This window comes from Vanacampus margaritifer, chromosome 10, assembly GCF_051991255.1.
Source record: "Vanacampus margaritifer isolate UIUO_Vmar chromosome 10, RoL_Vmar_1.0, whole genome shotgun sequence".
Taxonomy (NCBI): Eukaryota; Metazoa; Chordata; class Actinopteri; order Syngnathiformes; family Syngnathidae; genus Vanacampus; species Vanacampus margaritifer.
Window position 1 is genome coordinate 28,348,830 of NC_135441.1, and position 13,651 is coordinate 28,362,480.

Below are 13,651 nucleotides of genomic sequence, written 5' to 3' on the forward strand. Positions count from 1 at the left end.
TTTGACTTTGTTCACGTCCGCCTTCAGATGAGCCACAAGCTTTTGATGTGGGAAATAAATGAGACGAATGCGCGCACCCCTGCTTGGGCACCCTGCAGGCTTCCAGGCCGGGCCAGAACGCCGCAGCGTTGTGCTGAGACGGCGCGACTTGGGTGCGAAAGCAAGACTTGCCCAAATTTGAAATAAAAACCATGACGACAGCACGCTTTCTTAAATTGGGGTATTCTTTGAAATAACATTTGACAGTTAAAGAATTGTTAGGATTAGAGTTTTTGTGGCATTGTGAAAGAGTTGCAGAAATGTTTTGACCGCAGTTTCGCAAACAAACTTGTCCTTTGTGTATTTTAAAATGAAGATTTTAAGAAGAGCCGATTAAGTTGGTTAAGCTACAGCTAAAGTATGCATCATGTCAAATTGTCAATGTACTTCTTTTACCATTCTTTTTTTTCACCTCGAAATCTGTAGGACACGTGACGTAATGACCGAAGAACAAGTTGTCTTCTTCTTACGTAAGAGGTCGGCAGCGTGCTCGGCTCGAGTAACACCGCGACGCTCCCTGCTTGCCTGCCTCTGTCCCCGCCCCCCGCCGCCTCGCATTGTCAGACGTTCCCTTGACTTTTCTGATGAAATCTTTTGGTCGCCGAGCGGAAGCGACAAACGCGACTGGAGGCCAAACTTTTGCCCCCAAAGTCGACATTAATGCCCGCACGAGGAGTTTCGGACTCGTACCCGACACTAAAAGTCACTTTTTCGACGTGATTTGGATTGCTGTTTTTTTGTGAAGGGACTTGAGCTCGTCGTTCGACCGTTGGCGAGCTGCTAAGCTAAAGCTAAAGGAAGATCAACTGAGCCGACCGGAGGAGCATTCCGGTCCGTTCCGGTCCGGTCCGGTCCGGTCCATTCCGCTCGGCGTCCCGAGACGCAGTATGGCTTGGATGCGGTCTCGCTCGGTCCCTGGCGTTCCCCGTCCGTCTCCCGCCAGCGCGTCGTCGTGCAGAACGAAGCCGAAGCAGCAACGACCTCCGAGCGGCCCAAGTGACGCCGACGACCGCGGCCGGGTTGCGGTCCGCCTTGCGCGGGAGCCCGCTTGTCCTCACGGCCGCCGGGCTGCTCGCCAGTCCGAGTGAGTGAAACGTGCGATGTCTCCGGGCTGGATGCGCTGCAATTGCGGACGCTATTAGCGGCAAGTGGAGCCAAAAGTGGACTGGAGCTCTCCGCGTGACGTCACAGCCGTCAGCAACCGTGTGAAATTCTGCTGTGTGTGTGTGCGAGTGAATTGTAGTTTCGAACATGTTTAAAAATGCGAGCAGCGATGGCGGCCGCGGTTTGGCCTCGCCGGCCGCCCTGCGCTCGCCCTCCGCCCTGCGCTCGCCCTCCGCCGGCCTCGTCGCTCAGGAAAGCTCGTGGCTCGGCCTGCTCTCGGTGCTGTCCAGGCCCGCGCTGGCCTTCGTCTCCAAATACCTTCCGGGCCTCGGCGGGGGGCGGGGCCATGTGGCCCGAGACCAGGACGAGCTTCTGCGCCGGCTGGACGCCAGCGCGTCCGCTTGGTCGTGGCTCGGCGACGGCCAGGTTGAGCGCCCCCAAGAGGCCGCAACTTCCGGAACTCTCTTCGTTTCGGACCTGTGGAGCTCCTGGAAGGACGAGCGGACGAGGCCCTCGCCCCCCGTGCAGGGAGGACACCCGCTGTTGGCGACTCTCTCCCACGCACAGCACTTTTGTCCCCCGCAAAGCTCGACCGTGACAAAAGAGCATCACCGCCTTGCGCTCTCCGCTGACCTGTTGGCCGGAAGCGCTGAAGTCGGCGTCCACAAAGACGAAGCGTCTGCCATTGTTGGCCCGGGCGGCGTCCACAACGGCGGCGGGGCGCCTGCGGACCAGGACAACGGCTACCACAGCCTGGAGGAGGAACGAGGCCGCGATCCGAACGTCAAGCCGATGGACGCGCCGCCGGATCGCGAGAAGATGGAGGCGGGTCACATGCCCGAGGATGGCGAGGCGGAGGGTCTCGCGACCGTCGACGAGACGGAATCATGTCAAGCCTTCCATTCATCCCAGGCGCCATGCGACGAGCGCCGCAGGCCCCTGGACCGGAGCCACTCACGGGGTCACGTGACTGACACGCAGGCGGGTCACATGAGTCCGATGGCAGCGCCCCAGTGCCATAACGTCGGCATCGCCTTCATCATGGGCTGCCCATACAGTGACGACGACGGCCAATCGGACGCAGACTCCGCCCACGACGATGGCTTCGACAGCTCGGGCTCGTCCGACCTCTCGTCCGATTGGTCTTCGTCCGACGAGGACGGCGGCGCGGCGGACGAGGAAAGCGCTCGTCTGCTGGCGTCGTTGTGTCACCGCGACGACCCGTACAACCCTCAACACTTCAGCGCCCGGCTTCACACAAGCTGCGCGGCGCCCCGCCCCCTTCCCGCCGTCACCTCGCCCTCCTCTGCTCAGGACGCGTGGGACGACTCTGGTGGCGAGGCGGACGAGGCAGAAAACCTCCTCCTGCTAGCGTCGTTGACGCCCTCCGACCCGTACAGTTTGCTCAACTTCCGGGCGCCACTGAGCACGGGGAAAGCGCAGGCCCCGCCCCAGAGGGTGACACGGACGCCCGCCGCTGACAGAACAGATGGCTGCTTCACGCGGCCTTTGACCTCTGCCAAAAAGGTAACGCTTTTATTTTGTTATCCAAGCTCACTACCAGAGAATCACTTCCTGTTTCCACTTCACCAGGCAAGCTAACACAGCTACTTCCTGTAGAATTTTTTACTTGGGTAAACTTTTACTTCCTGGGTGGGATTTTATTTTCTGATGCTTTTACTTCCTGTGCAGTGTTTATTTTGTTGCGCTTGCGTTTATGAACTGTGCACTATTTTATTGTTCTTCTAGCGACTGTGCGGGGTTTTAACTTGTAGCAGTTCTACTTCCTGTTCCTGATTTATTTGTAGTGAGTCGCTTATTTTGTTTGTTGCTCAGGTGCGTTTCAGCGACGTGGTGGAGGAGTTTGTGATTACGTCGGGCGCCAACGCGGCCGAAGAGGAGGACCGTCGGGGGCCGTGGGAGGAGCTGGCGCGCGACCGAGGCCGTTTCCTGCGGCGCTGCCAGGAGGCGGAACTCAGCCTGGCTTACTGCCTGCAGCCGGAGCATCGGCGCCGGGCGTACCGTCGCATCAACGGACACGACAGCGACTAGGCCCTGCGGACGCCCTGCGGACGCCCTGCGGCGGCAGCGGCCTCGACGGGCTGCCCATGCGACAGACGAGGCCGAACCTTTGATGCCAAACGAATTACAAATAGGATTTTTTTTTTTATATGTATATCCACGTATGAACGTTGTTCAGTTGGAAGCCAAAGAGTGATCACATGACCACTGGTCAAACGCTCAAAAGTATTGAGACACTTTCCCATACAGCACATGACATACAAGACATTGTTCCATTTCCTTTGAGAAGTATCAGATTTGTGGGCTTTTATTGTGAAGGGCCACATAAAATGGATTAGATCTCAAATTGAAATCAAAAATTGAGACATACAGCCAAACAGCATTGTGACGTTTGATTAATTCTTCAGACAGGAAGTCAAGAATGACTCAAAGGTGGGGAGTATTTTTGACACAAATGCTTTTATTTTTGTAAGCTTTGTGGCCTGACTTGCTGCTGCTGTTGTTTGCTCACGTGATCAATAAACCAGTCAAATGATTGACTACTTGGTGGTTGCCTAGCAACAGGCAGCCCTCCGCTACTCATGCGCATCCGTGTCAGCTAATAGGAGGGGAGGAAAATGTGGTGGGCTACCGGGTTTCACACATCAGCGTCGTTTCCTGCCCACTATAAAATGCTTCGGACAACTGAGACAGACGCACGACACACTCGCACCCGTCGACGGGAACGCGCAACCAAGGGGCACAAAGGCGGAAGCGCAAGAACTGGGACGTGGCCCACACGTTGCAAACAGGAAACGGAAACAAAGCTGGTGTATGAAAACCAGGAAGTCCCGCCTCCTCCATTGCTTTTAAAAACAATGCCATGTTCTTTGCCTTTTGACACTGACTGTCTCCGTGGTTATCGTTGGCGTCCCTCAGCGAGTTAAGATTTGCTTCAGCGACACGGACGCCCTCGCGTGGCCAAGTCTGCTTTGATGCGCGCGCTCGCCCGTCGCGCCGCCGTGAACGACGCAAACATCCGACGGGGCGCCCGCGGCATGGGATACCATTTTGGAAGGTAATAGTACATCGGCCCAACAACTGTTCGGATGGGCGGGCTGCGGTCCGCGTTCGGGCAGCCGGAGGGAGACGAACCCGAGGATCTCAGGTGAATGCCAACACTCGTCATCAACTGACCTCTGACCTTTACTTGAAGTCTCACTCTGTCCACTTGTGACAAATACACGCACACACAAAGCCGCCTGCAATGAATGCAATGTACAAGCGTCAAATTGGCAGGTGTCTTCATATGACTTAAGTGAAAAATGATTGATCAGGAAGTCGTTTTGGTGGTGGAGGAGGGTGTGAGTGAATGATGTACTCATATAGTATTAAAATGTAATTTCTTGAAAACAAAAAGTGTATACTATTGAGGGGGAAAGTTGTAATCCGAGAATCTTGAAATCCGTGCGAGAAACGTTTTTGTCTCTACCTTGTGTTCGTTTTGGGTACTACCGAATGCTAAATCCAAAGCAGGTGGCGTCCAGTCCAGTCCAGGACGACAGCGCCACCATGTGCTCATCGACATGCTCATACGTTGTATGGATGCGTGTGGTCAAACGACTCGTCAAGCAGCTGCCTCTGCCTGGCCAAGTAAAATCAGTGAGGAGCGACAAGGCGGCCAAAAATCAACGAATTGACCAGGGAAGATGGTTTTGGGTGAGATTACAAATCGATGATTTGTGATTGGCTCGAAGAGGGGCGGCGTAGTCAAGCAGCCAATCAGCTTGCAGTACGAGCAGTCTGACAGATGACTGTTGGCGAGCCGACTTGGAAATGTGGCCTGTGATTGGCTTGCTGCTTCTTCATCATCTTTCAGCAGCGGCAGCGGCAGCTTTTACTCTTCAAGGGGGAATCAAGGGAAGATTTCCAAACAATATCCAAAACATTCAGATCGTCGGAGCAGCAACCCGACTAAAGCGCCCGCGAGCTACGACGTCGGAGCCGCGGCCACCCTCAATGACAGCACTCTTGTTAAAAGGCGATTGTTGCCATTTTAATATGGCCTGAGTTGTTGCAATAAAGAGTTAAAACATCAACAACTTGGTCCATCAGCCGTTTGTGGCTCGAGGCGTCGCACGTCTGCTGTTCAGAGGCGGTACCGAACTGGAGGGGCGGGGCGTGTTGAGGAGCGCTGCCGAGTGCGGAAGGTCGCTGCCCGCTGCTGCTGCGTCACTCTTGTGCTCTTGCTGCTGCTGAAAACATGCTGAGAGTGACGACGGCGGCCGGGCGGCACTCATGGTGCGGGTGAGTTCGCTCCTTCTCCGCACACACGAGCAAGAAGCAGCTCGACAAGTTGACAGCGAGACGAAACCATTGGACTCGCTCAGCTCAGCTAAAGTTACGCAGCTAATGCTAATGCTAGCTGAGCTAACGGGGCTCAAGCGACGTGAGATAAGCCCCGCCCACAATGTGGCGTCTTACTAACATGGCAGCCACCTTGGTCAGTGGTAACCTCGTAGACACGGACGTCCATAATAACCCGGACTTCTCACGTCGCTTTTCTTGCTGAAGCAAAGGGAAGAACTGGCGGCCATCTTACGTTGCCACTCAGCGAGCCCACCTAACTTGAATACATTGAGTTTAAATACTTTGTATCGATTATTATCCCAATTACATGATTATACCAGTACGTCTGGGACAAGCTCTAAATGCACATTTCATCAGTAAGAATCAAACTAGAAACTTTCTCTTTTAAGGCAAAAGCAATATGCTGTTTGTTGTCACCCAAATATCAGAAATTTGGAGTTGTCAATGCTCAGATGTTGTTCGATGCTGCCAATGAATTTTGCTCTCTGCGAGGCCCTCATGACTCCGTGCAGGAATCCTGGTACAAAAACAAATGCACTGATGACAACAGTGTTTTCAGCGAGGAAAAATAACAGAAGTTGTCAATAACAGAGGCAACGCAAGATGGCTGCCCTCTTCCTTCAGCCACAGGGGCCTGTTGACAGTCCATTTATAATGTTGCTGCATTTGCGGAAGTCAAACTGATCCCACTCGGATTGTCCCACTTCTGACCTCAAAGTGTTCCAGGCGAACGGAAACAACAAAAATGGCAACAACACATTTTGACCTCCAGCAACCCTTCTTCATCATTTTATCATCGAACGCATTTCGTTCATTCTGGCGGCCATTTTGTGTTGCCACTCGCTAACTTGAATACATTGATTTCCCCGCGGCATTATTTTCTGTCTCTATGGCGATAATTGAATGCCACCATGTGTGTGGCATACGCTTGTACCAGTAAGTCTGGGACGAGCGCTACTTGTACGCTTTGTCTGCAAGAATGCCAAACACACACTGAAAACTGAACTGGGCTTTGGTTCTCAGCGAAGAACAACAACACAAGTTGTCAGTGGCAACGTAAGATGGCTGCCCTCTGCTTCCAGTGGCGAGATACCGAATGGGAGTCCATTCATAGCTACGTCCGCGAGCTAACGTCAGTAGAATAGAATAGAACGACTTTATTATCATTGCACAAGTACAACGAAATTGAAATACGCAATCATACGCAGGCTGCAGACGAAACGTTCATTCTTACTCAAAGGTCTGCGGCTTTGAGTTTGCGTGATTGTGTGCGTCTTTGTGTGTCCATTCTTGTGCATGCGTAAAGTGAGTGAGTTATTTGCCAGGGTCCAAGAGTACTTGGCGGCTAAGATAATGACCCGGGCCTGACTGTGCGTGACCGCGTGGTTTTGAACATTAACTCAAGTTTCAACACTCACGTTGGAAAACATTGTTGTGATCGGACATTCATTAATGCTGTGTGCGTGTGCACGTGTGCGTGTGCGCAGCATGTGTGCGTGTGCAGCACCTGCACAAACACACGCAGCCTTTGACACAATTCCACATTTCACTCACACACCAAAAAAAACATAATATGCTGCTGTGGAAGGAGCAAGTTGCGTATGTTCAGGAATTGCAACAAGAAAGCGAGTGTGATCAGATCACAAACATTTGTTCCCATCTTTGTAAGTGTGACGTTGGCAAGACACAGGAAAAAGTGAGTGACGGCTCGGCTTGAATAAAAGTAGTGGTCTGGCGTCCTTTGGCAGCACTTGTTAGCCGCTGCCAGCGTGGAGGACCCGGTTCGAGACGTGCCGTCCTTCATTGGATGATGAAGACTTTTGGCGCAAACGTCACTGGCATGGGATTCCCCCAAAACAAGTAAGAAAATGGCGGCCGCGGCCAGTCACGGCGACCCCACGGCTTGGACGGGTTTCCTGGCCGTGCGACTTTCCGTCTCGTTCACAAAACGGAAGTTGACATCCAGTAGTTGTTGGAGACAGCCGGAAACCGGAAGACTGTCAGACAGCCCATGTGCTGTTGGTTGACCTCCACTTAAAGGTTAAAGGTTACATCAAGTCAGCGTTGACGCCTGGACAAAAGTTGATCAAACTTGAGCCGCCACTTTGATCATTCGGGGTTTCTCCCGCCTCAAATCGAGGCGGTGCAAAAAAGTCCCAATATTGTTGTCTCGTATTGACAAAAGTTGGGTTGTCACCGATCAGCCCGGCTTGCGTCCATGCGGCGCCAATCGACACGTGTCCGTGAAGACGTACGTTGCGGACGGTGGCGGCAACGGCGCCGGCCAACGAGCCCATCGTCCGCTCCTCCTTTGGCGCCTGACGAGAGACGCGATCTCGCCGGCACGCGAGTTTGCGCCAAACTGCTGACATTTCCCGGACTTCGCCTGCAAGCGCAAATGAGACGACGCTTTGCAAACAAAACGCTTTGCAAACATCGAGTCACAACACAAGTCGGACCAAAACGCTGAATGCCAATCGGGAGTCGACAAGATGAACTCGATTCTCAACATCGAGTCAACAAGCGTTTGGGAAATTGTCATGAGGATTTTCATTTGCTTTTGACTCTTGGCTTTTTTCAATTCACTTTTTCTTTGTGACTTGTCATTAGAGTTGAGTTTTTTCAAAAATACTTGCTTTTACTTGACTTTTTCTTAGTTTTACTTTTCAAAGGGGAAGCCTTGACACTAACATGTTGCGTGCAGACCCACTAGTCCAAAGACGGTATTCTGGTTAATATTGCGCAATCTGAACTAAACAGCAAAATGCAGCCGTTTTGATCAATAACACAAGGCGGCCATTTTGTCACTTGCTTTGACATCAAAGTTGCTCAGGTAACAATTGATCACGTGTAGAATGTAAGGTTGACTTCGCCATGTGTGTGTATTTGTTGTGTGCTCAAAAAATCGAATTAAGTAGAACAGAAATATCATTTTAAAACAAGCAAATGAAATAATTCCAGTAAGTGCAACGCATCACACTTGTTGTAAAGTCACCAAGCTGGCAAATTGTCGCAATTTCTAAAGGGCTTATGTGGCCTCAAATTCCCAAAACAAGAATTTTCCATTGCCTGCCGCTACTTGTGGCTGACGACGGGGCACTCGGAGCGGGTGCGATGGGCGCCGTGGCTCCATCCCGACAAACGTCGCATTTGGCTGACCTGCGCGCGGGATGCTGAGCAGTGCCGGCGGAAGTCAAGCTTGTCTTGTGCTTTTAGTTTGAAGGCTCGCTGGGCCCGCGGCGCCAGCGTGTCGGTGGCGAACGAGCCCGTCCTGCACTTCACGGCCGGAAGCCCCGAAAGACGGCAACTCCTGCAGGTCTCCTTGCCGTCCCTCACTTTTTCCACAGCCGCCGACAAGTGCGCCAACCCTGCAATGTTTGTGCGTGCGTGCGAATGTGACCGCCGCGTGCGAATGTGACCGCCGCGTGCTCAGGCGCTGGAGCGGCTCAAGTCCAGCACGGAGGAGATCCCCTGCGTGGTCGGAGATGAGCACGTTTGGACCGGCGACGTCCGATACCAGCTGTCTGTGAGTCCGCCCGCGCCTCATCCTACGCAATCCATCGCTCCATGTCCAATCGCGTCTCTTCTTTTACAAGCCCTTCAATCACGCACACAAAGTCGCCAAGTTCTGCTACGCCGACAAGGTGACAATTTGCTCCTCAATCGGGCCGCATTCCGAGCAGATGATGAAAGTTTGACAAGCCGCACCTGCAAAAAGTGGAGATGAATTTCAGGTGCGTTTGTGCGTGCAGGACCTGATCCACAAAGCCATCGCCGCCTCGGTGGCGGCGCGGCGCGAGTGGGACCTGAAACCCGTGCAGGACCGAGCGGCCGTCCTCTTCAAGGCGGCGGACGTCATCAGCGGACCCAAACGAGGCGAAGTGCTCGCCAAGACCATGATCGGACAGGTAGCCGCCCGCTTTGGCTTTAGCTTTAGCTTTGGCTTTAGCCGCTAAGATGCTAAGAGCTGGCGATGCGGGCTCCCAGGGCAAAACGGTGATCCAGGCGGAGATCGACGCGGCCGCCGAGCTCGTCGACTTCTTCCGCTTCAACGCCAAACACGCCGTGGAGCTGGAGGCCACGCAGCCGCTGAACGCCGAGGGCAGCACCAACAGCGCCATCTATCGCGGCCTGGAGGTAGCGCGTGGCCGCCGTCCCTCGTCCCCGTGTCTTTGTGCTCGACCCCCGCTTCTCTTTTTCCCTCCTTTTGCCACCAGGGCTTCGTGGCCGCCGTGGCGCCGTTCAACTTCACCGCCATCGGCGGGAACTTGGCGGCAACGCCAGCCGTCATGGTGAGTCGGACGGGAAGAGTTTTCCCTTTTCTTTCCCTAACGTGACGGAAAGCGCGTTCGCGTTTCAAGTCCGCCATTTTGACGGCGAAGCGGACGAGCTCGGCGCATGTTCAGACGCGCGCGCGCGAATGTTTGGAACTAAAAGTGTGTGCGTTCAGGGTAACGTGGTCCTGTGGAAGCCCAGCGACACGGCCATGTCGGCGAGCTACGCCGTGTACCGGATCCTGCGCGAATGCGGCCTCCCGCCCGACATCATCCAGTTCCTGCCGGCCGACGGGCCCGTCTTCGGGGACGCCGTCACGTCCTCCGAGCACCTGGCGGGAATCAACTTCACCGGCAGCGTCCCGTGAGTCGGCGCTGCGTGCTTTTCGTGGTCCGAATGTTGTCCTGCTTTCCCTCCGTCCGATTGACCTTGATAGACAAACCCACCAAAATGGCTGCCGGTTTTGCCGTTTGCCGGCAGGACCTTCAAGCGCCTGTGGAAGCAGGTGGCCCACAACCTGGACGTGTACAGGACCTTCCCCAGGCTGGCCGGAGGTGAGGACCGCCGGCGCTGGCGGGCGGCGGCAGAAATCTTCCAGCTCTCACTTGCTCCTCCCCCTCCCTCCAGAGTGCGGCGGCAAGAACTTCCACTTTGTGCACAAGTCGGCGGACGCGCGCAGCGTGGCCAACGGGACGGTGCGCGCGGCCTTCGAGTACGGCGGCCAGAAGTGCTCGGCCTGCTCCAGGATGTACGTCCCCGCCGGCATGTGGCCCGACGTCAAGCGCCAGCTGCTCCACGCGCTCCAGCAGATGCGCGTGGGAGATGTCAGTTGCTCCTCCTTCTTCTTCTGATGTGGGCGGGGCTGGCGGGGCGCGTGCGGCCATTTTCTCTCCGTAACACCGATCGGCAGCCAAGTTGCCTCGAGCCGCTTTGCATTCGGATCGATTGCAATTTAGAAACATAAACAAATGTCACTTTTTCTTTCAAGCGATCAATATGAGCAGCTGAGTCAATCGCATCGTGTGAAAATGATGGCAGCCAACAGGAAGTAGAATGCTGACGTTTTGTCAAACAGGAAGTGGAGCCCAAATTGGTTGTTTGACAATAATAGGCTGCATGTCATCCAAACGCCACATTTGACTGGTTTTGATCCATCTCGGAGGATGGAGGGGCGGCGGCCATTTTGCCACTGTTTCCTGATTGTAAAGATCAGGATGGCGACGAGGCTTCGGCAAAGCTGGCTAACATTTGGCGTGAAGCAGACAAGACGCTTAATCCACTCTTTGGCGATCTTCATCAAGTTGGATGCAAAATGAGCGTCGATAATGAATTGAGTTGACTTTGATCGTCAGCAAAAGGAAACGCGTCTTGTTGTCTTTCAGCCCGTGGAAGATTTTGGCGCCTTCTTCTCGGCCGTCATCGACCACAAGGTGGGCCTTCCTCTTCCTCTCGCCGCTTGTTGAGCGCGCGCCGCCGTCAACGCTGACCGTGCGTCTTTCCCGCCATCAGTCGTTCAGCCGCATCAAAAAGTGTTTGGATGACGCCAAGTCGTCGCCCGAGCTGGAGGTCATCGCCGGCGGCAACTGCGACGATTCCAAGGGCTACTTCGTGGAGCCCACCGTCATCACCACCAAAGACCCTCGGCATCCCATCATGGCCCAGGTCGCCGTGCGTCTCCCTCTCGGTCCGCGTGCGTGCGTGACGACCATGCCGGACAACCCGGACTTTTCCCAGCCACGCTCGACTTTTGAGTCCAAAGCGGGCTTTGGAATTTTTTCAAAACAACCCCAAATAAGGAGCTGCTGTAAGCCACAGCTCACATGACGAGCCTGCCGTCACTTTTTGACATCGATTATTCCTTTGATGAATTGAATAATTGGATCCTAAATTGATCGCAAGTTTGTTTGGTAACGAAAACGTGTTGCTGACGTCGTCTTTCCGTGTCCATGCAAACGTCCTCTTTTGAAACGAGCCAACGTGAGAACGAGGCCGCTTTCATCAAGGACGCAAGAAATTGTGCAAAATGAGAAGCTGCCGCTTGTTGTGACTTTGGGCTTGTATCGATCATATCATTATTCCTGGATTCAAAATTCAATTCAAAAAAGGTCACCATTGAAGAATTGAAATGCAAAAGCAAACGTCCAATTCTTTTCAAATGGACTGAAATTTGATGCGTTTGTTTTTTGTTGCGGTTCAAGCTAATCATTTGTATCAATTGAGAGAAACATTTTGCAAAATGTCAATTGCAACATTTTCACAGAAGAAAGCAAAAAAACGAGCCTTGTGCTTGGAAAGGAATGCTGCGAATTTGTCAACGTGCGGCGCCGCCTCTGCCTTTGGCCGTCTTGTCTTGCAGGAGATCTTCGGTCCGGTTCTGACCGTGTACGTGTACCCGGACGACGACTACAAGGAGGTTCTGAGTCTGGTGGACCGCACGTCCCCTTACGCGCTCACCGGCTCCGTCTTCGCTTTGGACACGTAAGAGCGCGCCAGCTTGAGCGAGACGTCTTGTCTTGTGACGGGTGCTCACGTGACTTTTTTCAGGAGCGTGCTGGACGAGGCGTCCAAAATCCTGAGGAACGCCGCCGGGAATTTCTACATCAACGACAAGTCGACGGGATCGGTTGTGGCGCAGCAGCCGTTCGGGGGCGCTCGAGCGTCAGGTGAGAACGATGCAGTGGCGCCTTGACTCACGAGCCAGCCGGCGGGCGCTTTTGCTTTGACTTGCGAGCGCCATATGCTGGAGTCAAGTCAACTCATTCCACAAGGGGGCAGTACTTGCACTGCTCTCCGAAAGAGGGGACTTGGCAGCAATGGCTGAAGGCCTTTTTCATTTGTGACCTTAGGAAGACGATTGGAGATGAGTGTTTTGAGTTACAGGCATCAAGCAGCAAATCCGACTCATATCTCAAGGCACCACTGCACGCTGTTGCCGTGCAGGAAGTCTTGACGCCATCTTTGTTTATTTGCATTTGTCAGGCACAAACGACAAACCGGGCGGCCCTCACTACGTCCTCCGCTGGACGTCTCCGCAGATGGTCAAAGAAACGCACGTCCCGCTCACCGAGTGGAAGTACCCCTACATGGCCTGAAGGGGACGCCGCCGTCCAGTCGCAGGAAGCCGTCCGGCGTGACTCCGCCCACTTTGCACTGAACTCTGCTTTGAACGTCAACGAGCAACTGAAAATCACCGACTTTTTATATCCATCCATTTTCTGCCCCACTTGTTCCTCCCAAAGGTTGCGGGGGTGCTGGAGCCTATCCCAGCTGGCTTCAGGCAGTAGGCGGGGCACACCCTGAACTGCTTTTTATATATTTTTATAAATTCACCAGCAAATCAGGACATGAATATGAATGAATATTAATTGTCATATGGGAATTTTAAGTGTTGATGGTCTGACATGTTTTTTTGTCTAATACTGTGAAGTTATGAAAGATGTTAGGTTTGAATGGCGGATTATAACAAATAAAAAAAATCTGATGACACTTGTTACTTCTGCTTTTCATTAGCTTCATTTAAAAAAAATATATATATATATTTTGGGGAGAATGTGCTCAAGACCCCCCCACCCAAAAAAAAGGTGCTCATCACCAAAATTATTTACACAGTCAAAGAAAACGGATGCATTTAATTTCTCTATTAAGTTCTGTTAACACAATCAACTGATTTATGAAAGAAGTGGACAAAAACTACAGAATATGATATATAGGGGCACCATTCTTGCAAGGATACGAGTAAATGATGTCAAAACACTTTTGGGGTGAACTGATGATGATGGAGGCTTTTCTTTTTCCCAGCCAGCTTTGAGTAAATCAAAATTGAACAAGGAAAAAATACCTTGCCAATATTTTGTAGGTAGGA

General features: G+C 53.1%; 2 protein-coding genes across 4 annotated transcripts; both read left to right on the plus strand.

Moving 5' to 3' along the window:
- The first annotated feature begins 569 nt into the window (after positions 1 to 569).
- Positions 570 to 3,743, plus strand: ppp1r15b (protein phosphatase 1, regulatory subunit 15B). Its single transcript, XM_077577433.1, has 2 exons — positions 570 to 2,670; positions 2,980 to 3,743. Exons 1-2 carry the CDS (start codon positions 1,291 to 1,293, stop codon positions 3,193 to 3,195), a joined length of 1,596 nt encoding a protein of 531 aa, XP_077433559.1. The 5' UTR covers positions 570 to 1,290; the 3' UTR covers positions 3,196 to 3,743.
- A 1,538-nt stretch (positions 3,744 to 5,281) lies between these two features.
- On the plus strand, positions 5,282 to 13,275 carry aldh4a1 (aldehyde dehydrogenase 4 family, member A1). Of its 3 annotated transcripts, none has more exons than XM_077577431.1 (15): positions 5,282 to 5,445; positions 8,731 to 8,830; positions 8,948 to 9,040; positions 9,111 to 9,158; positions 9,267 to 9,422; positions 9,502 to 9,651; positions 9,732 to 9,806; positions 9,965 to 10,152; positions 10,270 to 10,343; positions 10,417 to 10,613; positions 11,172 to 11,219; positions 11,299 to 11,451; positions 12,146 to 12,267; positions 12,334 to 12,452; positions 12,769 to 13,275. In XM_077577431.1, the coding sequence occupies exons 1-15, from the start codon at positions 5,408 to 5,410 to the stop codon at positions 12,879 to 12,881; spliced, it is 1,674 nt and encodes a 557-aa protein (XP_077433557.1). In that variant the 5' UTR covers positions 5,282 to 5,407; the 3' UTR covers positions 12,882 to 13,275. The 3 variants fall into 3 exon arrangements, with proteins under 3 accessions (XP_077433557.1, XP_077433556.1, XP_077433558.1); XM_077577430.1 differs by having other exon boundaries at positions 5,287 to 5,451; XM_077577432.1 differs by lacking the exons at positions 8,731 to 8,830; positions 8,948 to 9,040; positions 9,111 to 9,158 and having other exon boundaries at positions 5,319 to 5,451.
- Positions 13,276 to 13,651: the final 376 nt, after the last annotated feature.

Coding starts and splice junctions, on each gene's coding strand:
- aldh4a1 (XM_077577430.1), top strand. CDS start 5,408: ATGCTGAGAGTGACGACGGCGGCCGGGCGGCACTCATGGTGCGG. Junction 8,831..8,947: donor AAAGACGGCAACTCCTGCAG/GTCTCCTTGCCG, acceptor CCGCGTGCTCAG/GCGCTGGAGCGGCTCAAGTC. Junction 12,268..12,333: donor TCCGTCTTCGCTTTGGACAC/GTAAGAGCGCGC, acceptor GACTTTTTTCAG/GAGCGTGCTGGACGAGGCGT.
- ppp1r15b (XM_077577433.1), top strand. CDS start 1,291: ATGTTTAAAAATGCGAGCAGCGATGGCGGCCGCGGTTTGGCCTCGCCG. Junction 2,671..2,979: donor CTTTGACCTCTGCCAAAAAG/GTAACGCTTTTA, acceptor TTTGTTGCTCAG/GTGCGTTTCAGCGACGTGGT.